Source organism: Epinephelus fuscoguttatus, linkage group LG10, assembly GCF_011397635.1.
Source record: "Epinephelus fuscoguttatus linkage group LG10, E.fuscoguttatus.final_Chr_v1".
NCBI classification, from domain to species: domain Eukaryota; kingdom Metazoa; phylum Chordata; class Actinopteri; order Perciformes; family Serranidae; genus Epinephelus; species Epinephelus fuscoguttatus.
In genome coordinates, this window is record NC_064761.1 from 41,355,539 (window position 1) to 41,380,498 (window position 24,960).

At 40.8% G+C, this 24,960-nt stretch overlaps 2 protein-coding genes across 3 annotated transcripts in view; one reads left to right on the forward strand and one right to left on the reverse strand.

The window, feature by feature from the left end:
- impact (impact RWD domain protein) overlaps window positions 1-21,901 on the reverse strand; it is a 49,804-nt gene extending 27,903 nt beyond the window's left edge. The window contains exons 1-7 of the mRNA XM_049588614.1: window positions 21,732-21,901; window positions 18,932-19,060; window positions 18,804-18,856; window positions 18,616-18,678; window positions 18,372-18,457; window positions 3,685-3,816; window positions 3,488-3,582 (exon numbers count right to left, since the gene is read on the reverse strand). Of these exons, the coding sequence (XP_049444571.1) occupies window positions 3,488-3,582; window positions 3,685-3,816; window positions 18,372-18,457; window positions 18,616-18,678; window positions 18,804-18,856; window positions 18,932-19,060; window positions 21,732-21,779 (606 nt within the window). The 5' untranslated portion in view covers window positions 21,780-21,901. The remainder of the gene's footprint in view (window positions 1-3,487; window positions 3,583-3,684; window positions 3,817-18,371; window positions 18,458-18,615; window positions 18,679-18,803; window positions 18,857-18,931; window positions 19,061-21,731) is intronic.
- Window positions 21,902-22,189: 288 nt separating this feature from the next.
- The window catches only part of osbpl1a (oxysterol binding protein-like 1A), a 45,943-nt gene continuing 43,172 nt past the window's right edge, over window positions 22,190-24,960 (forward strand). For both annotated transcript variants that reach the window (XM_049588609.1, XM_049588610.1), the window contains exon 1: window positions 22,190-22,464. The gene's annotated coding sequence lies outside the window, so the exon portion shown is untranslated. The remainder of the gene's footprint in view (window positions 22,465-24,960) is intronic.

The following is a 24,960-nucleotide window of genomic DNA, read 5'->3' on the forward strand; positions in this document are numbered from 1 at the left end:
TGTGTTTTTTTCAGCACTCTGTCCACAATTTTCATAGCTTCCTCTTGTGCATGTTTTCTGGCACTTGGTCACTACCTTTTCATTAAGTCCCAACCTCACCTGAGTGCTGAACGTCCCGACCATCCCGAAGAAGAAAATAAGAAAATACAGGCAGATGGCAGAGTCTCTGCAGATAAATAAGCTGCCATACACTTCATGAGTGAGAGGGATTACTGTTGTTGAGTCTATACATAGTTTTTTTTTCAGGAAAATCATGCATGGTACACCTGTGAGAAAAAGGTACTGGCTTCAAAACCAAGTCAGTTTGAGAGTGATGCTGTTTCTGTGCAGATGAAAAGAAGTCAACATGCTGTCTGACGCTGCTGACTAATGCAGAAAAACAAACTTAGTCACCTGTTTGTGATGGAAAACCCCATTAGAATGTCTAAAAATATATTTCGAGAGTAAACTACAATCTGGCAGATTTTAGGGAGGCCTATCTCTGTAAGGGCTTCAATAATCTTATTATTTTATTATGAGTGAAAACTCGTTCTATAACTTGAATAATAAATACAAGTATAAGCAATAATAAGTGCGGTATGTTGACTTTACAGTGTGTACACCATGACAATGTTTCTGTATTTGTGTATTTGTATTTTCTTGTGTTCCTGATCAATCCTTGAGGATTTGTGAAGCCAATGTGTCAAAGTAACACGCTGCATACGAGGTCAGCTTACCTGCAGACAAGTAATAAATCACTTACAAGTAAAACACTGCTTCAGAATTAAAAAGATTGACCCTCTGAAGAGCACACTGAACCTCTCTGTGGCCCGTCCGGTATGTGCGGCCATGAAAAGAATGCTAATGTAAAGTTATACACATAATTTTTACAAAACACAAAGTTGAGTAAAGTATTTCCCTCGGCTAGGGACTTAACTTTCACTTCAGTTTTATGGAGCTCCAGAGTTGTTAAATTTGAAATAAATTAATAGGATATCATGAAACACATACTGACATGAATACATTTTGTGGAAAATATAAATAACTCAATAAAATATCAGTTAATTTTCAGGCAGAATGAACACATCTCCAACCATGTTGGTTTCCCCTGATTCTTTTTCTTTTATTTCTTCTTTTCTATCACTGTTTTTGTAACTTTGCATTTCATGTGTTTATTATCATCATTATTATTATTATCATGTGGAGTTATGTTTTTTAGTTTGTGTGCTGAGCCGTGTGTTTTTGTATCTTATTCATGCTACTGCAGCTAACCAATTTCCTCTCCTGGACAAATTAAGGCCTTGAACTTGAACTTTAAAATTAGGGCTGTAAAAATAATGCGCTAAGTTGAATTAAATCACACAAAAAAAATTAATGAATAAATAACATGTTTAAAAAAAATAATAACGGATTAACTGTGTTCAGTGACTGACCTTGTGTGCTGTTGAAGGCCACAGTGGCTGTGCATTTGAATTTGAATTTTATTAGCACACACGATTTTATATTTTTTTGATTGATTGATTTGAGTGTCATGCACGTTCAAGTGCCCAGCCCACATGGGCTTACAAGACACTACACAGTATATGTACAAACATATGTATATAAAAAAAAAACATGGCAGGGATTGTGCAGGAGAGGTAAGAAACCCTCCCCTGTAGAATTTCAAATATATATATATATATATATATATATATATATATATATATATATATATGTGTGTAAATATTATGTAAAAATAATAATAATAATAATAATAATAATAATAATAATAATAATAAGGAATTTTCTTCCATTGGAGTACTTCAAGCCTGAAATATCACCTCAAAACAAAACATTTCACAGCACAAATTGATGTATGTGATTAATTCAGATTAATTAATCACAGAGCATTTTATTAATTTGATTTATTTATTTTAAGCGGTTGACAGCCCTTCTTAAAATATTAGTAAATCTTAACACTTTTAAATAAATGTAGTTATTTTATTTTTTATTTAATCAAAGAACATTTTCTTTTTAGAAAGACATTTTTCCAATTACACTTCTTTTTCATGACACATTTCATTGACTTTCCCCAAGACGTGCTCTGACCTATGTTGTTTTTTAACTTCCTGTCCACACTGGAAGTGACATCACATTGTGTTTAACATGTGTGAAAATCCCAGCAGATCAGCAGTTTCTGGAATACCATGCCACGTTCAATTAAGCAATATCTTATTATTGCTTTTATACAACAGTTCAACGACAGCTTAAACAGCAATGCTGAGTAGGGAAATGTTAACAAAAGGTGATGAAATAAATTATTTAAGTACGTTATGTAGCTCCGCGAAAAAAACAGCTCCCCCAGTCTGTTGCCAGGCAACGCGGCACACACGCCAGGAACTCACAAGCTAGTCTACTTTGTATTTACATTGATCTGCAGCTGTGTAACTTCGTCCAGTTCGGCTGATGAAACGTTTGTCGAGGCCAGCTGATGTTACACAAACACACCTGGAGGTCTGCACAGAAGAGTCCTGGCTTTCTTTTTCCTCGTCCTCTCCTGACGACCTCTCATAATTTAATGCAAATGTAATTTTGGGGAAAATATCCATCTTCTTGGTGTAACGCTACAGTGCACGTTTGCGTCAATGTAGCGAGTGTGACAGTTGGTTAATTAACGGTTGTATTTATATTTATAACACCTGTGAGCGGAGTGATTTTACTGTTACAAGTCCCAGTGATGTTATACTCTATATCAGCACTCACAGAATGCTTCTCGTCCAATCAAATTACTCGGTCGGAACTAACTGTTGTATAAAGTCACTTAAATCACCTTTCTTCCTCATTCTGATGCTCCGTTTGAACTTCAGCAGGTCGTCTTCACCATGTCTACATGCCTTAATGCATTGAGTTGCTGCAATGTGATTGGCTGATTAGCTATTTGCATTAACAAGCAGTTGAACAGGTGTACCTAATAAAGTGGCCGGTGGGTGTATATACATATTACATGATTTATTCATGTACTTATTTCATTATTTAATATCTAACTTTTTTGGGCCCCATACAGTTTATGTATCAACACATAAATAACGCTATGGTGGATCAGAAGGCTCAAACTAAGTAAATCTCCAATTTGTTCTCAGTGAAGCATTTCTTAGTCTTTTCCTTAATTATATATTCGAATACTTTCAGACTATTACAGGAAAATATGTAAATGTTGTGCAGGTCACAGTCGATTCAGTTCACGTGCTCTGTGGAGGACACTGCGTCTGTAAATATTTTTGTCTAAATAGCACTTCACAGCAGGTGGAAGCTTTTAAGATGAGTCAGTATGTTACTGGAGAGCAACAGAGTGAGAACGCAGGAAACAGATGATGCCTCACTTTGTTAAAATGCTGCGTAAAAGAACACACTTATATCTCTCTCCTCTTTCAGACCTTCATGAAGTTATTTGCCGTTTGTCCTCTTTATCTTTGTTTACTGTGTTGTGTGGTAATGTAAAAGATAATAATGTGTCATTCATGATTTTTACCTGTCGGGGAGTCACCACAGGTGCTAAGTGAGGCTGGAAGGTACTGCGTCGGTCTGTGATGGTATTTCCATGTTTTATGGGAGGTAGCTCTTCATCTGCAGGACAAAATGTTACATAGCAGAGAGATCAGTTTTATAACAAGCTGTGTTTAATGTCGACCACTGAATCCAAGTTTATCAAACTGTAATGAGCCGTACCGTTTTTATGATCCATGAACAGATGTGCATTCTCTGTGTTCAGCCTGAGAGTCCTGAAGTCTGGTATGTCATCATCGTCATCATCATCCACTTCTTCCTCAGCTGTCATGTTCACCTTCTCTTGGTGATCCACTGAAGCATGGAAGAAATGCAAGGGCAATTTTAGGCAATGTAATGGGGGGGTTGGTGTGAGGACAGAGCACCAAGGGTGTAGGTTTTGTTTCAGCATCGAGGGAGGACACAAGGTGGACTATGAGGCCCCTGGACACAGATATGCAAAGGGCCCCACCACCTTTCCTACGTAGGAGCAAGACACACATGCCCCTTTTACACAGCCTGTTCAAATCGGGAATATTGTGTCTTTATACTGCCTCGCCATTCTGTATATAATCACGAATATGATCACGGAATGGGGGGACAGAGTGGTCTCACCTTTAAGCCACCACACTGTATAAACAGGCAAGATAGCAGGATGGGACCAAGGGCAGGACGGGTGTGATGTTTCGACAAAGTGTTATATGTGCAACCCACCACAGGATATTTAATCTTGTACTCCACCCCCATTTTGTAGCAAAAACGCCTAAAACGACATACCCACATTAAAATGACTGTAACTTCTGAACCGCTCTGACTACATGCGTGAATGAGGTCCTGCGAGAAAGAAAACTCCCTGAAGTTTCTTGTGAAAGTGTCAGAAACACTCTAGGTGATACAGAGACAGAGTAATGGGCCTCTGAAGTCAGTAAAAAATTGAAGATTTTGCCTAAAATAAAGGATGATGATTTTTCAGGATGAATAACTGTCTGTGGCTTCATCTGAGGAGGTAAATGACACTGTGGGGCTGTAGGCACACTATCAATGAACGTTTGTTTCAAATATTAAGTATGACCATTCTACAGTGTTTTTTCCATGAAAAGATCCAGGCGGAGCTCCAAATGACAAGTCGGTCACTCTGCTTCAAAACAGTACTGTCAGTGATCAAACAACACTCAGCCAGCTTCTAACATTATTGAAATCAGGTGTGATTATGATAGCTGATGTTGTTTATGACACAAACACCATATAATATCACCAAATAAAGCCATATGAAACGTGAAAGTTATGATCCCACTTTCTAGACGGTATATCTCAGCCAACAATAGTGGTAGGAGTGAGACTCTTACCTTTTATAGAACAGCTACGTCCCCGCTAACAGCTCCACATAAGATCGCGAGTAATCCTTTAACTTTTCCCATCGAAAAATGGCATGACATGACTTGTCACCACACACGATTTTGGACTATGTGTGTTTAGGCTGCTCTGGTGCAAAATACATGAGAAATAAAAGAAAAACGATGTTATTTTTGAAAAGTCGAGAGCTTCCTGAATCCAGCGATACCAAACATCACATGGTTTGATGACGCAGTGTGCCTGGGAGATACCATTTAACAGAGAAGGAGGGGAGCGAGGACATCGGTGTCCTGGCGGAGTTAGAGAGGTTAAAAAGCAGCTAATAACAGTTAGCAGCTAACTCAAAGAAAAGAACAACAGTTGAAAATGTCCGCAAATTGGGAAAATAATGAGATTTGGGAGCTTCTTACCCTTCTAACAAAGAAAGAGATCCGCTGCCATATAACAGAGAAAGTAAATAATTGTTACTGTCATGTTATGCTTTATTAAGTGCTGTGGACGCACATGTAATATGTAACACGTCAAGCCCATCATGCCTCTTTTGGTTCTGCAATGCCAGCGTGCTTTTGAAAATCACATTCTGGAGCAATATGATGCAACTGTCATTTGGTTCTGTGTAAAAATGCAAAGGAGGCGTAAAGAAGGGACTTCCTAGTGGCCCTATAGCATGATCTCTGTGTACAAATGGCTACAGACTATGTGGTGGTTCGGCAATTTTTTGAGGTAATTTTGTGTCTCAGTGAGGTAATTTTTCACTTTTGAGTCTTTTTGTGTCTGCTTGTGGTTGTTCTTTGCCTCTTTGTAGATGCTTTGCCCATTTTGTAGTTACTTTTTTTTTGCCCATTTTGTGTCTCTTTGTAGACGCTTTGTGTCTCTTCCTCGTTGGTATGTGTTAATTTGACATTTGACATGTTGCAAGTGAAGGTTCCTTGGGTCCCCTGACACTTTGGGCCCCTTGGCCTGCGCCCAATAGGCCCGTTCTGTAATCCACCCACCTATTAAGCATGGTTCCAGGAGTTGTCACTCAGGAAGTTTTCAGCCTCCAACACTTCATTTCCGTGAATTTTTATGCACCAATTTATGATGCAAATGTCTTTATTTATGCAAAGGGAAACACAAATTCAGGTGCCAGATGAAAATTCAAATATATAAAAACATAATGCAGTAAGGCACCTAGGTATCTGTATTGCTTCATAAATATTTATTCTCCTGTAGATAGACTTTCTAACTTAATGATATCCCTGCAGAATCAACACACATGTCGGAAAAATAAACTCTTTTGTCCTGTTTTGTTTGTGGCAGAATCTTTTTTAAACGTGTATGTGGGGGGTGTTTTTGTTTTGTTTATTTGCTTACATAATTTGTTTTTCAGACATTACACATGTGTTTCTTCTATATTTACATGGCATTAAACCTTTCTCATTCATTAGTAAACATTTCTTGAAGCAAGCTATTCTTAAAAAACCTTTTTAACAAATTATGCTTTTTAAAAGCAATGGGGAACAAAATCAACCATTTCAAAAAGTGCTGGGGACACATCTCTGGCGGCCCCAGTGTCAATGAAACCTATGAGGAAATGTTGTGTTTTAGTTTGGAGAAAAAGACTGTGAAAATTAATAAATGCACATGGTTAAAAAAAAAGAAGCCTGAATTAGCCTCGAGGCCTTTTTTCATCATTAGTCCCCATGACCATGGTGTTATGAAAGGCTTCTTAAAATACATCAAAAACAGGGCACTGGTTAACAAAACAAAAACAAAACACAACAGTTTTCTAAGAAAAGCTTTTTTTGGAAATCTCAAACCTGGTGTCTGTAAAGGTCGTTACTGATAGGCTGACCAAACGTCCTCTTTTGCCCGGACATGTCCATGTTTTGACGTCCTGTACGGAGTGTCCGGGGGGTGTTTATAAATTGATGATAATGTTTTCCTTGTGTGTGTGTGTGTGTGTGTGTGTGTGTGTGTGTGTGTGTGTGTTAGAGTGCAGCACGGGCTGCATATTTCTGTCCAAATTCTGTTGTGTGTTCTGTCATTCTGTTGTGTTATGTCCGAAACCGAACTGAGCCTGAAATTATTTAATGACTAAAGCACTGAGTTTGTGTCACACAGTTGTCATGGTTACAGGCTATTTAACAGGCCGGGCGTGCTCCGCGGAGAGAGAGACCTCCGTGTTTGAGACGAGAGCGGGCGGTGGGTGGTCCGAGGCTTCCAGCGGGGGGAGAGAGAGAAACAAACAGCCAAGGTGTGTGTGTTGTGTTCAGGTGTTGTCACGTAAATAACAGTCCCCAAGCAATAAACAAGACAGACAATAGGATTTTATTTATTTTTACACTACATTTTTACTGAAAGTTGACCGAATCCGACCCGAGCCCGAATACAATTTATACATTTTTGACTGAACCCGGTCTGACCCATCGGGTAGGCCTGCCGTCGGGACCCGTCGGGCTCGGATCGGGTAGCCACAGTCTAATGCGTGAATGTGTCCCCTATCTATAGGGGCCTATCTGAATTTCTGTCTTTGAGAGATATTATTTTGTAATATAACTGAATATTCTATCCATACATATAAACTTTAAATATATTAAAATTATAAGGCATCTTTGAGTAAACTGCGAGTATCATTTAAGTACGCTATGTCGTGGCCGGGCGAGTGTCCTCTTTTTTGGAAATCTCAACCCTGGTGTCTGTAAAGGTCGTCACTGATGTCTACAAACACGGCAGCTTGTCATTAAAATGACACCTACTGAGCAACTTAGTACCATCACCTGACCTTAACATCGACACTAAGATGGTTTCATGACCTATGACACCAGTTATTAGACTGATACTACCTTTGTGGGACCAGTGAAGACGCCGATATGATGTGTAGCAAGGATTACACAAACTGACTGATCAGAGTGCCATCAGTAACTGAGAATGGTTTTAGCTGAGTGACTTCAACATATTTGTTCTCTTGGACAGTTAACCATGACAGATACTCAGTTCCACATTTGCTTTTGTTTTTTAAGATTGGTTTCTGTTTTCTTGTTTGTTTTTGTTTTTTGATAGGAAAGCTGACATGCAGCAAATGGCTACAGGCTGGAAATGAACTCACGCCGCTGCAGCAAGGACACAGCCTTGATACATGGAGCTCCCGCTCTACCAGGTGACCCACTGGGCGCCCCCAGTTACACCTTTGTTAACAACACACACAGGGAAAAGTGCCAGTGCAGAAAGTGGCCGAGTTCATAAGTTACTGTTGTATAATGTCCGGTATCCACTGACAGCTAATGCAGTAGGACTGGATACAAAAGATCAGCAGGTGAGCTGAAAGTAGTGCTCGGTTGTTATGGAAACAAAGGTGAGCTGTGTGTGAGCGCAGTCTAAATCTGTTGATGGACACAAATGTGCTAAAAATAAAGTTAAACTATAACAATGACCTTGTGAATTTTCTTGCTTTCTTGCTTGTTGGATAAGGCCATATATATATATATATATATATATATATATAGATATAGATATAGATATATTTTGTAAAACCAATAATGTGTGAGTCTGTCTCTTGGTACCATCCAACTTTCAGAGCCGTTCTGTGGCAAACCCAAAATAATTTCCTACAGCAGCTGGTCCATGTAGTTTTTAGCAAACATTACTCAAACAGGGAAATTTAGATCAGTGAATTTGTGTGGGACTATTTTCAACTGTGGATTAAAGCTTGAGTGCCAGACTTTTACATATAAATGACCATCTGTTACATTCAAGCCCTCGCCAAACAAGTTCACACAATGCTGATTAAGCCTATTGCCACCAGGGAAAGCTCTCTTGTCATTCGCAGTACACCAAAGCTGTGTTTTCTGGTTTCTGTGGCTACTTTCCCATGCAATCACACCCGAGACAAAAGTTCCACATGCCAGCTTTAACATACATTTGGTGCTCTAGAGTATCAACAACAGCAGGAGGACACGTCTTTTATTGTTTCAGGTTGATTTCCTTACCCTATAGCCCCTTTTACACTGCCTGTTCAAGGAGGGAATGTCACGCCGCTATTCAGCATGCCTCATGAAAGGTATGATTGCAGATAGGAGGCACAGTGTTGTCTCGCCCTTAAGCCGGCAGTGGAGGTAATAACAGCGCCAAATCAACATCTATATAAAAGGGACAGCCAGCAGGATAACAACATAACAACGTATTATGTGTGCAACCAGCCGCAGGGAAATTTAAAAAGCAGCTGATAGCAGTTAGCAGCTAACTCAAAGAAGAAGTACAGCAGCTGAAAATGTCCGCAAAGTGGGGACACAATGAGGTCCAGGAGCTCCTTACCCCCTGAGAGGGCAAGATCAGCTGCCATATCACAGGGAAGGTAAATGATCGTTATATTAACGCCATTGTTATTGTTTAGAAAGTGCTGCTGACATATGTTATATGTCACACCAGAGGTTGACGCTGTTATGTTACACGTCACACCTGTCATGCCTCTTTTGCTTCTGTGATGTCGGACTGTCTACAGTCACACACTAGAGCAGCATGATGACGCCATTGTTTGGTTCTGTGTAAAAATGCAAAGGCGGTGTAAAGAAAGGACTTTGTAGTGGTCCTACAGCATAATCTTGGGGTTATGTGCAATACATGAATGGCTAATGTGCATTACTGTTATATTTATTATCTGTTTTTATGTTTGTTTGTTTGTTTGTTTGTTTTTACAGTGTATGATTTTCATTTTTTCTGGACTATTACTGTAGGGCAGCAATACCTGTGCAGCTCCTGAGTCCAAGACACATTTGGGGCAATAAAGTATATCGTATTGTATCGTATCGCATCGCATCACATCGTATCGTATCGTATTGTATCGATCTCTGCGTAAAAGCGGCTGATGAATGTTCTTCTCTTACTGTCACACAATAGTCCAGGTGAGAGAAGGTCTGAGTTGGTAAAATTCATCTGAGATGCCGCAAAGACCCTGTGTGTAGGATTCAGTGGCAACTAGCAGTTAAGTTGCAGATTACAACCAACTGAATATCCCTCCCCTCACCATGTAGAGCAGTGCTTTTTAGGGATGGGTCATGATTTTCGAATTTTGAATAGTCATTTTATTTTTGAAAAATCGATTTTTTAATGCGACTATTACTATTCGGCGTCTTATTTCCCCCCTTTATTTGACATGCAATTCAGCTCCTAACCACACGAGGGCAGTATAGGATTGCTACAGCGGTGTGAGATGGGCTGACAGTTAGTTTGATGCTCTTCTACAAACAGGAGAAACATGCAGAGACTACTACTCCGCGAGGAATGTCCGCAGTCATTCGGGCTTTCATAGTCGAGCGCACTTCGGCGTTGTAGTTTCCTGTAAAAATGTCTGTGAAAAATCCCCACGATGTGAAAAATACATGCCGAGCAGTCACTGGTGTGCGGAGCTTTGCGTGCACAGGGCTTGCGGACGTCCGTTTTGAGTCCGCACAGACCTCCATGGAGTCCGTTCCGCATACGTTCCGCCCGAGTATGTTCGGGCATTTAATGATGAATGGATCTCTGTGTGCATGGCTCCGGGGGTGGGGGCGATTATTCAAAAAATTGTCGAATAATTGCCACGATTTTTGAATAGTGTTTTTGCTTGTGCTGCCCATCCCTAGTGCTTTTCAAACTTTTTGTGCCCAAGCCACCACAAAGGACGAACCAAAATCTCAAGGCACACCCATAAATATATCTGTGCACAACAGCTTCTATAACGTGTGTTATCACTCTTATCACGACATTTACAATAAACCAATAAAAATAAGAACAAGACAGGTAGTTTTCGTGACACTGTCCACTGCAGTTTTTTTCCCTTTCTTTTCAGTGGTAGGTCGTAAAGCGATCCATTGTCCCACTCATGGCTTTTTCCTTTTAAATGTTATCATCCCTCACACTGACTGCTAATCAGGGCTTTTGATGTATCACACACTTATAATTCCCATGTGCAAACAGCAACAAATAGGTTCCCCATGAAGGTTTTTTAGATTAAATTAAATTCTTAGCTGGAGTTTGCCTCTTTATTAAGAAATTGGTGTGCACAACATGCTGATACAGTCAATTAAAAATTAATTCATAACTTTTTGTACAGGCCCCGTAAATTGTTGTTGGTGTTAATAGTATGTGGTTATCACAAACTCCCATGGCACACCTAAATTTGCATCATAGCACACCATTTAAAGAGATAGTGCACCCAAAAATGAAAATTCAGCCATTATCTACTCACCCATATGCCGATGGAGGCTCTGCTGAAGTTTTAGATTCCTCACATCCCTTGTGGAGATCCAAGGGGGGAGTGGATAGCACACCTAATGGCAGACGGCGCCCCAGACTAACATCCAAGAACACAAAATTGAAACCACAAAATATCTCCAACATGCTCATCCATAGTGATCCAAGTGTCCTGAAGCCCCGACATAAAAAGTTGTTTCAAAAACGTCATTTGAACTCTCTTTTTAGCGTCACTGTAGCCTGTAGCTCTGACTGCTTCTGTGCTCCGTGCTCACGTGTGCGCACTTGCGCGAGACCAGCGAAAGCATGAGCTTTGCTTACCCGTGTTTACATCACGTGACATGTGCACCACAGGGGGAGACAACAGTAACCACATATCCGAGACCAATGCCATTGTCCGCCTGAACTACGGTAGAAATGAATGACTGAAAGCCTGCCATCTGGTCCTGCGGGCCTCTGCCTTTTCTTCCAGTTGATCTTGGGGAAGTAAAAAAATGTCTCCAGAACACCACGGGTCAGTAGTGCTGGAAACTCAGGGTGATCAGTGATGCACAGTCTCTGAAAAGCAGCAGTCTCGTCAGTACTGATGTCCAGATTCTCAAGTGCAGGCATCGCCAATTCCCAGTCTGAGCAGCATCCATTGGCACTGCTTTGCATTTGAAACAACTACACCACCAGGTTTCCAGTGCTTGACTCTGGTATTCTGCGGCTGGCTGAGGCTCATGAGCTGCGGCGGCTGCTTTGTCCAGTAGCCCAAGTTCCACCCGTATACTCGGGCTCAAACAAATACGGCTCAACAAAGAAATGCTGTTCCTCCTCAATTTCAAAGTCTTCAGACATGTTGGGCTGTCCTTTGCTAAAAGACCGTAGTGCAAATTATCTTTTAGCTACTGTGGTTACTGTTGTCTCCCTGTGGTGCACGTGTCCCGTGATGTAAACACGAGTAAGCAAAGCTCATGCTTTCGCTGGTCTCGTGCAAGCGTGCACACGTGAGCACGGAGCACAGAAGCAGTCAGAGCTACAGGCTACAGTGACGCTAAAAACAGAGTTCATATGACGTTTTTCGAAACAACTTTTTATGTCGGGGCTGAAGCACACTTGGATCACTACGGACGAGCAGTATGGAGATACTTTGTGGATTCAATTTTGTGTTCTTGGACGTTAGTCTGGGGCGCCGTCAGCCATTAGGTGTGCTAACCGCTCCCCCCGCCGATCTCCGCAAGGGATGTGAGGACTCTAAAACTTCACCAGAGCCTTCCTCAGCATGAGGGTGAGTAGATAATGGCTGGATTATCATTTTTGGGTGCACTATCCCTTTAAGAACCATTGGTGTAGAGAACCAGTAGAAACATAGCCGTGCAACATGGCAGGCTCCATGGAAGAGGACCCCCTCCCTCTGTAGATATAAAGGGCTAACAAAACATGATTCTTAGTTCCAGGTAATTATCAACTAATGAAAACATAATTATGAATATTATGTTCCATTTCTGCTAACAGACCCCCTCAATCCCACACACTGGACCTTAAAGTTATTGGTGGGATGAATTCATTGTTGGTGTGTAAAAAGGGCTCCAGACTGTGTGGTGGTTTTGCATCTCTTTGAGGTAAATTTGTGTCTCTGTGAGGTGACTTTTCACCTTCAATTCTTTTTGTGTCTCGTTGTGGTTGTTCTGTCTCTTTGTAGATGTTTCGCCCATACTGTAGTTACTTTGTGTCTATTTGCAGCTTCTTTGCATCTTTATGTGGCCAGTCTGTGTTTCTCTGTAGACACTTTGAGTCCCTTCCTCGTTGTTCATTTGACATTTGATATTTTGCAAGTGGTTTCTTGGGCTCCCTGACGATCCTTATTGGTAGAATAAATCCATTGTTGGTGTTGCTGTTTTTTGATGGGGTAGCTCATAATATGTATAAGCATTATTATAAATATAGAAGATCAGCCGTATCCTTTAATGTTCCTCATGAGAAATAGGTACGCCTTTTCAAGAAAGGAAAAAACAGCTCTTAGATGGACATAATAAAAACGAATGATCAAAGTTGAACTGGTCATAAATCTAACAAGCGTTCAGTGACAATGTGAAGCTGACTAATGCCTTCAGTGTTTGTTCCGCGCATGAATAGAAGCACCCAGAAGCACAAATGCTGCCAAAATTCATTAAAAGTAAATGGGACTTCATATTTGGGTGAACAAACATTTGGTGTCTCTGATGTTTTTCATCCTTCGCTTTCCATCTGCTCTCATTCAGCCAAACTTCATCATCATCATCATTATTTCTCTTTCTTGTCATGTCTTCTGTTATGTTTACTCCCTTTTCATTTCCTTTTCTATGAAATGTGCATCTTCAGCCTCATCACTCCCCCCCCTCTCTCCACCGTGTCCCCGTCATTTGAATGGGAATAAGCTGTCAGTCCCACTCCTCTGAGCTTAAGTGCTGTGGCCAGTTATACTTATTACCACATGAATCGCGGAGAGAGGACAATTTTATACCACACAACAATGGGGAGGAGGACAGTTAATATTTTCAGACTTGTTGCTCAAAAGAAAGCAGAGCCTACCTCGATAATGGATACTGCTGGGCTCGGCTGTAGATAACCAAGCGTCCTCCAGAAAACCTAATGCATGCTGACACTTGTAGAAAATCTTTAATTTGGGAATCTTTTACGCTTTTTACACTTCAAAAGAGTCTGCCAAGGTAACAGAAGCCATTACATAGATATTGATCTTAATTCAATGCAGTCACTCAAAGTCAGACACAGAAGGCTTTTTTAATGCCCCCACAGGCCTTTGTGCTCATCTTATCACAGCTCTAGACCACATCAGACAGCTGTAGTACTAATGGAGGTGCACCTTAGCAGAACTTAGACAAGTATTCATCCGGAGCTTTGATACTACTCGTTCATAAAACATAATCAAACAATCACCCCTCTGATAAACAGCAGGTTTCATCAGAGCTTTTAACATGTATGCATGTTATCATATACTCCCGAGCCGTGTCATCCCTATTCTCTTCAATGGGCCTTTTTTTTTTTTTTTACAGCAATAGCGGAGCCTCTCAATTTTCATGCAAGTCAGCAGTAAATACTGAGTTTCAGCCGAACAGAGCAATTGTGATAGACATTTAAAAACATTTAAAGAATCACATTGTAAATTGTCACCACATCTGCATTAAATGAACATGTGCATTAAATGAACATGTGTATTAACGGTCCAGATGTAAGATTTGAGTGAAATCTAGCTGTGAGGATTGCACATTAAAACCAGCTGAAACTTCTCAAAGTTAGAATTCCTTGGATGTTTATTGTTCAGAAGATTTTTATCAAGAGCTGAGTTATCCACAGAGGTCTCCTCCACTCAAAAACAACCAGACCAGGTGATTAAAACCAGTAAAAACACCAAATAAAGCAGTTTCACATTACAAATCAGTCGTATGCTGTTTGGCTCAGCACCTGCAAAGATGTGCCAATTTTCACTGCTAACTACAGCGGCTGACACAAAACCATAAATGGCACTATCTATAGCCAGTGTTTGGTTTGTCCCTTCTGGGCTCCTGTCAAAACACAGCGGCGCAACATGGCAGACTCCATAGGCCAGGACCCGATCCCTGTGTAGATATAAATGTCTCATTCTGAGGTAACAAAAACACAACGGTTCATACTTTCAGGCGATTGTACACTAAAGAAAACATATTAATTACATTATATTCCATTTCTGCCAACATATCCTCCTAAATCCTACACACCACACCAAGGGCAAAAAAACCTCACTCTCCTCCAACACTCTTGGACCAACTACTGTGAACAGGCAGTTGGTAGCTGATGATAAACCAATAATAGACTCCTTAACTCTGATCATACAAGCAGTGGACCACTCCAAATAAATTACACAGAGAAACATGAGCATCCAGCTGCACCCTGAAAGTTTGTCAGGATTTTTTTTCACCTCATGGCAACCTGTTTCTTGGCTGTATTAAGGTCAGCAAAAATAGGTCTTCTCTGGTACCCAGGAGCTGGCAGCTGAGATAAATAATTCAGGAGTAAACAGTTATAGACACTGGCATAGTCGAGGAGAATATATCTAACAAGTGAAAGGAAGACCCCCTTCAAAGAATGAGCAACAGGTGGGCATTCCCAGAACACCTGGAGGAAAGTAGAAAAATAACTCTAAACTTGATTTTTTTTGCAGGGTAGGGAAAATAAAAAGTTAGTCAAACGTAACACTGGGGTGATTGTAGAGTAGTGGGTAAATGTGGTGAAATAATTTTGGTGTACCAGTTAGTATAATAAAGTTAATGTTACACAACATGGAGCTAAGGGCACAGGAAAACTGCCTGACATGCTCTTCATGTTTTTGAGTTCATTACAAATTTATTAAATGATGTTTGCTTGAATGTTTGCTGCTCTCACCTCAGCTGCAAAAGTTAGTATGCCCATCTAACTAGTTGTGTGCGGTAGTAATCCAGCGTTCCCTCCAAACACAAGGGTCAGGGATGCTTCTCTTTTAAAAGTGAGCCACAATGTTTAAAAATGAAAAGATTAAAGCATCAATCTAATGATTGTGTTACTTATCCATTTACCTTTTTCTGTAGTAAACATTATCCATCCAATTAGATGCCTGGTTTTGTTCACACAAGCTTAAAATCAGCTAGAATTATCACCTCGCTATTGTACACCTCCACAAACCAGTCAAGTTACAGGCACAGTTTACATGCAGTGAAAACATGGATGTATCACACATATTTCCCCCCCTGGAAGCACAGAAGATCTTTACAATAAGCACAGTTTCAAGATGGACGCCAGTTCACTATCTGACCAAATGTCTCCCCTTCTGTTCCTGAGATTGAGGGCCCTATTTAGATAGTCTAAAGTGGACGGCGTGTGGCGCATGGGCGTGTCCCAGTCACTTGCTAGTTAGACAGCGCGTTTTCAGACTGTGCACCATGGTGGAGAGTCTAAAAGGGTTGGACTTACTCTGTGAATGATGGGTGTGTTTTGGGCGTATTATTCCATAAGCCAATCAGAGTGTCACCTCTCATTCCCTTTAAGAGAGGCGCAATTGGAGCGCACGGCGGAGAGCTAGTTAGATGGCGGACCTACCAACTGGAAAGAGTGAGCATTTTACAGCTGAGGAGATGATAAATGTATCTCTGTATCAACTGTCCCGTCACATCTGATGTCAGATCAAAGGGGATTGGCACCGTTTGGCACATTTGGCACGCGTAATGGAAACCCAACCTGATTTGATTAACACAGCTGCAAACTAATGAGTTCACATCCCTCTCAGCCAACCACAAACAGCCACAGCATCAGATAGGGAGTATATATTCAGCATCTGTCAGATTAGAAAAGTCAAAAGAAAAGAAACAGAGTGAGACTGCGAGAGAGAAAGAGAGAGTGCGCGCGCACGGAAGAAACGCTGTCAACAAGTTGTAAGTTATTGAATTTTATTTTAACCCGGGAGGTTAGAGAGCCCAGCTCCCTCTCCAGCATCCTGAACCCCCCCGCCTGAAGGTGCAGGAAGGGCTGGTCCCGTGGCTGCACCCGGGCCCGTCTGGCCTGGCTGCGTGCGGGCTGCAGAGCTTCCCCCGGGTGCCCCCAGCTGTGCGGCGGGCTGTGCGGCCGCTATGCATCCTCCTCCTCCTCCTCCTCCTGACAAGATGATCTTCAGTTTTACGTTCTAAAGCTTTTTTTTACACATACATTTGTACTTGTAGGGCTGTAAGTTTACGTTTTTAGTTCACAGAAGCTGGTTATTGTTGTGTTTATGTCAAAATAAAGTTTATGAAACATTTTCACATCTTTGATTTTGTGATTTACATGCCAAAAATGATCACAATTCATTTGGGAAAGACGAATTCATTTTACAGGCTATGCATCATCAGCCCGTGGAGGTCATTGGATGATCATTATTACTGCGATTAGATCATTCTGAATAATGACTGACCATTAAGACGTGTTTCTGATAAATATTTTAATGTGCACAATAATAACCTTTCACATTGTAAACATATTTTTATTTGTTATCTTTTGCATATGTGTGGCTGCTCCGTGTGTGTCTGAGCAGAGTGCACGTGCGTTGTGCACCCGCCTAGAGACGCATATTACTAACTTGTTTAACAGCGAAATACTGCGCCGTTGACTTCAGACCAGGTTTTTGTTGGTCACTGGTGCATTTGCTTTTCCCGTCATCTAACTAGCAACGTGCAATGATTGCGCCTGACCACTCCTCATTTTTAGACCAACACGCCCAGAGAAGCGCACGTTCATTTGCTAGTTAGACGACGAGGGCGCAAGGCGTGAAAATGACAACTACGCCGACATCTAAATAGCAATGGCACTTGCGACATGGATTATGCGCCGTCCGCTTTAGACCATCTAAATAGGGCCCATAGAGTTGTGTAATGGCCAGAAAATTGTTTTTGCAGATCATTATGATGTCACAATGAAGCTGACCTTTGACCTTTTATCATTTTATCTTATTGGACATGAGTTATGGCCAAAACATGTTTTGTGAGGTCACAGTGACCTTTGACCATTAAATTCTAATCAGTTCATTCTTGAGTCCAAGTGGAGGAAATTCCATCAAGGCCTTCTTGAGATATCGCCTTCCAGAAATAAGCCGGATGCAAGGTCACAGTGATCTTGACCTCTGACCTTGACCACAAAATTCTAATCAAATCATCCTTGAGTCCACATAAATGTTTGTGTAAAATCTGAGGAAATTCCCTCAAGGCCTTCTTAAAATATAGCCTTCCAGAAATGAACCAGATGCGAGGTCACAGTGATCATGACCTTTGACTTTCAACCTCCAAAGTCTAATCAGTTCATCCTTGAGTCCATGTAGATGGTCAGGCAAACTCCAAATTCCCTCCAGGTGTTCTTTGCAATCATGAGAATGAGACGGGACACGATCACAGTGACCTTGACCTATGACCACCAATGTCTACTCATCTAACCACATTTAAAGAAATTCCAGTGAGGCGTTCTTGAGATATCACAGATTTCACGGGAATAGGATGGACATATGAAGGGACAGACGGACATATGGATATAATATGTATAATATAAAGCCTCCAGCCACAGTTATTGCTGGGGTGGATGCACAAAATCTGTCACCATCATCATTGACAGGTGTAGCAACAGCAACTAAGAGGGGAGGGGCTTACTGAACAAATGAGATTCCTGTATTTGCTGTGTTAAGAAATAAGCTTTCCTGGACTGATAAATGTTATCAAATGTAAATTCAAGTCATTAGGATGTGCTTGAATGAGTGTGTCTCTCGAGCATGGATTTCATTTATCACACCTCACCTGTGTCTGCGCTCTGGGATTTCTCCACGAGGAACTCTCTAATTTTCTCCACCCACAGATAGAGGATGCTCTCCCCCACATGCTCCCTGTTGAAATTGCAATAAATACACATGAGGGTGGACTCTGTGAGAGACACAGACAACACAGACATAGCATTGTGGACACAATTGTATAAGCTTTTGTTGTGGCTAATATCACCCTACAGTGCCTCCTGGTGAAGTCAGAAATCATGAGAAGCACTCACACATAGAGGTCTTCCAGGCTGTTTGCCAATTTGGTCCTCTCGGGGCCTCGCAACCACGCGGCACTACAAAAGCCGAGAGCAAACACAGGGTTATTGAGTAGGAGCATGAGTGGGCTTTAGAGTGGGATGTTGTTCTAGTAATTCAGCAGATCTCTGCTAGATTAAATTTGAAAGGCAAATAGACTCACTTAATCTGGTAGATGGGCGGGGCGGCGCTCGGGTAATCAGGTGGGAGAATTATCTGATCAATGAGAAGAAAAAAACATCATAAACTGGGTTACAAACAAGAGAACAATAAAGATCTCTGTGTCTCTACCTGCAAACATGCTGTCAGTTTTGGCTCATCCAAGTCGTCGGATATTTTGATGCAAAATATTCTGGATGCTTCGTCTATAACGCACCATTCGTCCCCGTAGATGGAAGACAGAGCCTCGACCTCTTCGATCTGGACCATAGGAAACAATAACAAAGAAAAACATCTATCATATGTGTCTGTGGACATGAAGTATGAATCTATCCATAAGGTTATTTCAGCATTTGGACCTTAAGTTTACTGAAGGCTTTAAACTCTGACCTAATATATTTTTTACATAACATCAAAATCAGCTGCACACAGAGACATCAAAAGCACACAATATTAAAGATATACTATGCAGGATTTTCCCTAAAAAACAATGCACAGACTCAGACAGAAGTAATCCCATGACCACCATACTTATGCCCCGCTAGAAGTGTGTGGCTGTGTTTTTATCTGCCGGGACTCTGCTCTCTGCCTGTACCTTCCTGGGCTCTGCACACAGGTAAGATCTGGACTTTATAAAGAGCGAGCCATGAAAACTGAGGCACAGCGCTGAAAAAACGCAAATACAGTGAGGTGAAACCAAGTGGCAACATCCAGGGCTGAAAAATGAAGCCAAAGCAAAGAGCTAAAAACTGCAGTTCCTATAATGGCCACTTGAGGCTGGCTCCAGAAGTGAGTGAAATCTACAGATAATTTCACCTAAACTCACCTGTTTACATTTTATTAAGGCTTAAATTTCTGTATATTTAAGGGTGGGGCTGCATGTGTGACAAGCTCTCTGCGAGGCGTCATCTGGGTCTGTGAGTCCGATCCTTCTGGTTCCAAAAAATCAAGATGACTACTGCCAAAATGCCAGACTCCAGGCTTCAGAACGAGGGAAGTCACAGTGGCTACATCCATTATTTTACACAGTCTATGGGTGAAACACCAAGTGGATGAAGCTTGTTCCAAAATGAAAGTGAATCTGGGCTTGGCTTTCCCCCTTCACTGGCGATGTTAACAAACAAATTGCATGATATACCTCTAAAGTACAACTAATCTCAGTTTAGTCACAGAAGTAAAAATTGGATTTTCCAAACAAAGTCACATCTGGTGGTCTTTGAAAAACCTTTAAACCTCACCTTCATCATTTTAGGAAATATACTTAGATGCTTTTTTGCTGAGAGTTAGATGAGAAGACTGATACCACTCTCATGTCTGTACAGCACATATGTAGTTGGAGCCAGAAGCCAGTTAGCTTAGCTTAGCATAAAGACTGAAAAACTGGGGAAACAGTTAGGCTTTGACCAGAGGTGCCAAAGTCTGCATGTCAGCACCTGTAAAGCTCACTAATTAACGTGCTAACAGTTATCTTGTTTGTATAAATCCGAACAAAAATGTCTTGGGACTATTTCTTGATCAGCAGAAGTAACTTCCTGAAGTCTCCACTGGTTGTCTGGCACATTAAAGGTCCAGTGTGTAAGATTTAGAGGCAAATAGTGGTGACGTTGAGGAGCTGAAACTTCCCCCGTGTGTTAAGCATGCAGGAGAACTACAATGGCCGACACGAAAACACAAAATGTGGATGGCCCTCTCTAGAGCCAGTGGTTGATTTGTCCTTTCTGGGCTACTGTAAAAGACATGGCAGGCTCAGTGGGAGAGGACCTGCTACAGTATGTGTATAAATATAATGTAACGAAAACCCAAAGATTCTTAATTTCAGGTGAATAGTTCAATACTGTGTAACATTTCTGACAATAGATGACCCCAGATCCTACATGATGGACTAGGTATGCACGATATTGGATTGAACAACTAGTATGACCAATAACTGAGACCAATATCGATATATATCCACTTTTTTAACAGTTTGACGTTTCATGTCTCCATCATGAAACAACGAACAGTACTTTCTAATGTATGTCATATTCATCCATTGTGCTAAATAAGAAAAAGCATGTTGGCTGATTCTGATATTTCATTTTAAAGCCAATATCGGCTCATACCGACGATGTGCCAATATTATCGTGTGTCCCTACACTGGACCTTTAAATGTGCTAATTAATGAGCTTTAGAGGTGTAAGGAGATGGATTGTCTTACCTTCAAACGGAGCCAGTAGAAGTTTACTGTACAGACATAAGAGTCGTCTCAATCTTATCTAAATCTCGGTAAGAAAATGAATAGGCTTGTTTCCCAAAATAGTGAACCAACTGCTTTTATAGAATTGTCAAAGACCTCTGACCATCTGGATGGAAAAAAGAAAATTTCTGCTGCATGACAAAAAAGATTTTAATCCCATTTTCCAAGTTTCACCATCAAACAACCTTCTGTCGTTTTTTAAGGAGCACCTAGCAAGCTATTTATTTCTTGGAAAATTGGATAGCTCTATGATTGTCATGGCGATACAGGAGAGACACTGGAGCTGAACTACAACAAAGACATGTGCATCTGTTCTGGCACACACATCTAATTATGGGTGCTTGTGAGGGTGTTAATTTGAGTCCATCTCTTGCCGAGCCTGCTGGGCTTCAAACATCACATCACATCACCTTGGGAGCAACCTGCAGTGTGTGTGTGTGTGTGTGTGTGTGTGTGTGTTAGTGTGTGTGTGTCTATTCCTCTCTGTTCCATTGCTTGTGTCAGCCTGCCTGAAGTTATTATCAGTAATATTTTCACCTGTCTAGTTCACCCATGGGTTCACATGCCAACAGTAACCATCTGGCTTATACTCTCTCTGCACGTCAAAAACACCACAACAAAAATAGACATTGAACCCAACTTGCCAAGTTGTCTTAACTTTATCAGACAGGTTGTAAAAGCAGAAATATATATTACTTGAGCCTGTAGATCTCCTTCATTCCCCGGATGTAAGATGTCGGCCATCAGTTCAAGTGTCGGCTACAGAAAATATGAAAATAAATCAGTGAAAAAACACAGATTATATATAATTTAAGTCACATGAACTACATGTTCAGGAGCAGTCTGCATGTGGGGAAGTAAACAGCTTCCAGGGCAGAGCGGATTGGGTGTTTTGTCTTCCGGGTTCTGACGTGTTTTCACTCAACAAAGTAAAAAGCATTACGACAAGGACGACGCCAAATACAAAGCGCAACCAACAAAGAATTAAATTTGTGAATATATATTTTTTAATTGCGCGTGATATATAAAGCAACGCGTGTGTTATATGTCACTGTAAATGTATTTCTGCGTTTAAAACAACGCTCACAGCTTTTATTTTGAAAGGCGCAAACGATGCTGCGGGGCGACTTCCGCTCTTCGAAGATCAGCTGATGTGAGTGTAAACAGAAAACAGAGGCGTGTGTGTGAAACTGACAGAGACAGCTATATTTCGCCATCGCTCAGCTCAGCGTCAGTTGAGGACGATAAATGGGGGATGTGTGTGTGACGGTGTGATGTGTCGGCCGATGTGCGCCGCGACGTTTGTGCCGCAGTAGCGCAGCAGGAAGCGGCTCAGAGGGGCTTAAAACATCACATGTAGGACCACCGAGGGGCCTGTGAGAGTCCCGTACCCTGGGTTTTACCTCTCAGGACTGGGAGTGTTGAAGAAGTAAGTGTCTGGCTCACTGTTTGTCCTGCTTGCTGGTAAACAAACATCTGTTATCAGGTCTGGTGATTATTGCAAAAAAAAATAAAAATTAAAAAATTAATTGTTAATTTAATTTTCTCTTAATAATGGTTTTGTAATGCAGCAATGAATCAAAGAAAATTCCAGATTACAATTCTGATTAGTTGCTGCTGATGTGTTATTCTATACACTGTTATTATTATTATTACAACTAGTAGTAGCATGATAGTATTCTAATTGTTATATTTTATGAGTACTTTAATTTTTATTTAGAATCTGGAAAAGCAAATATAAAAAGTCCCAAGACAGCAGTGGTGGAAGAAACAGCCATTTCATTTATGTTAAAATAATCCTGCATTCAAACTCTTAGTAAAGTAAAAGTACACAAATCTCAGGAAAATGCCTGTGACTGATATGTTATTATGAATTACATTAATAAATAATTAATACTGATGTATTCATGATGCAGGTTAGTCCAGTGGTTTCCAGACATTAAGGCCACGCCCCATCTAAAAACGTCACCATATAAATGTGAAGGGTTGCGTAAGGTGATTAATATAACAGGAAAGGAGAAAACTAAGTACTGCAAACACATTTGTATTATTATTTTTTTTCTACACTGCTTTTTTGTGAGATATTGAATATTTTAACACCTCTGGGCCTCACACAGTTATTTAAGTTAAACCATCTGAGAAGTTTAAAGGGAAAATGTATCTAACAATGTGTTTTTGTTTTACATGCTACTCATCATGTGATTTTAATGTTAATTTTTAATCTGAAAAGTCACTTGTAACTAGTACAGTTTGCAAATCAATGTAGTGGGACACAGAATTGTTCCGTCTGGCATGTAGTGGGACAGAAGTAGAAAGTAAAACAGCATGAAATGAAATGAAGCCAAAGGTGACGTATTCATACTGCTTGTTTTGTCAGTCTAAAACCCTGTAATATTCAGGTTACTATCACATAAGACAAAGACAAGTAGCAGAATCTCACAAAAGGAGTAAAACACAGGAAATGTGTTTGTTTATTTGTTGCTTTAAAATGACCGAAATTATAATAGGTTTGATAAAATAATTTAAAAAACTGCTCAAATGAGAGTCAAGAATAGAGAGATCTAACTGAACATCATAATAAAGGAATGAAAATGCAAATTAAAACTGGATTGTAATAAATATTGAGAAAGTAAACACCAAAGAAAGCTCTGCATGCGTCATACTTATGTCGTTACAATATATAGTGGGAGTTCACAGGTGTATCCCAGTGACTGCAGTGTGCAGTAGAAAGACTGGCTGAGTAACCGTTACTGTCACATGCTCCTCAGCTCCAGGTAAACCTGTTTGAGTGCCAGTCTGACATCTGATTTGTCATCTGTGGTTCGTAGATTCTCCGCCATAGCGTCATGACATTTCATAAAATCACATACAGCAGCCCTTTTTTTTTTTTTTTTTTTTTTTCTCTGCATACCAAGGTTTTACTGCAAACGCAGAGCGTCATGTGGACTGAGACTGTATAAAGGGGAAAGGGAGAACTTGTTTCCTTCCTGTAAAGCCAGTCTGGTGACAGCCACCTTTCTGTAATCACTCTGACAACTGCTTTTTCCTCACTGTGTCACAAAACACTCTTGTGACTTTGTCCTCACGTGTCTTAAACAATGAGCGATGATGACTTGTTAGGACATATAACCAGAGACAACACCTCCAGGCTGAACTCACTGTAAAGGTGCACTGCACTGATTTTGCAAATCACGCTCAGTTTACTCATCACACAGAGCACAGACAACAGTGGAAGCTGTTGTTTAAGGGTCGAGTGTGTCGGATTTAGGGGGATAAACTGGCAGAATAGGAATAGAATAAGTATGTTTTCTTTAGTGTATAATCTCCTGAAGCTAACAATGGTTGTCTTTTTGTTACCGTACAAAGAGCCGATCATATCTGCACAGGGAGCAGATCTTTGTCCACAGAGATCGCCATGTTCATCACTGTGTTTCTACAGTAGCCCAGAGCAGACAAACCAACCACTGGCTCTAGATAGTTAGCAGCCAATACAGTACAATACCTCTGCTCAGAGGTACAGCAGATTGTCCACCAATCGTAAGATCGGTGGTTCGATCCCCAGCTCCTCCATTCTGCAAGTATCCTTAGGCAAGATACTGAACCCCAAATTTTGGTGTGTGAGAGCATGTGAATGGTCACTGAGTAGCAGGTGGCACCCTGTACAGTAGCCTTTTCCACGAGTGTGTGAATGTGTGTGTGTGAATAGGTGAATATGACATGTAGTGTAAAAGAGCTTTGAGTGGTCAGAAGACTAGAAAGGTGAGATACAAGTGCAGTCCATTTACCAACATAAATGGTCTGATACACTCAGTTCCCAGGTTGACACCTCCCTCTCCTGTATGTTCAACAAAGGGTCCCCAAATCTTAAGAATCTTGGGGTGGGTTTAGACAGACTATACAGACTTTCTTCAAAATTTAGACAAGA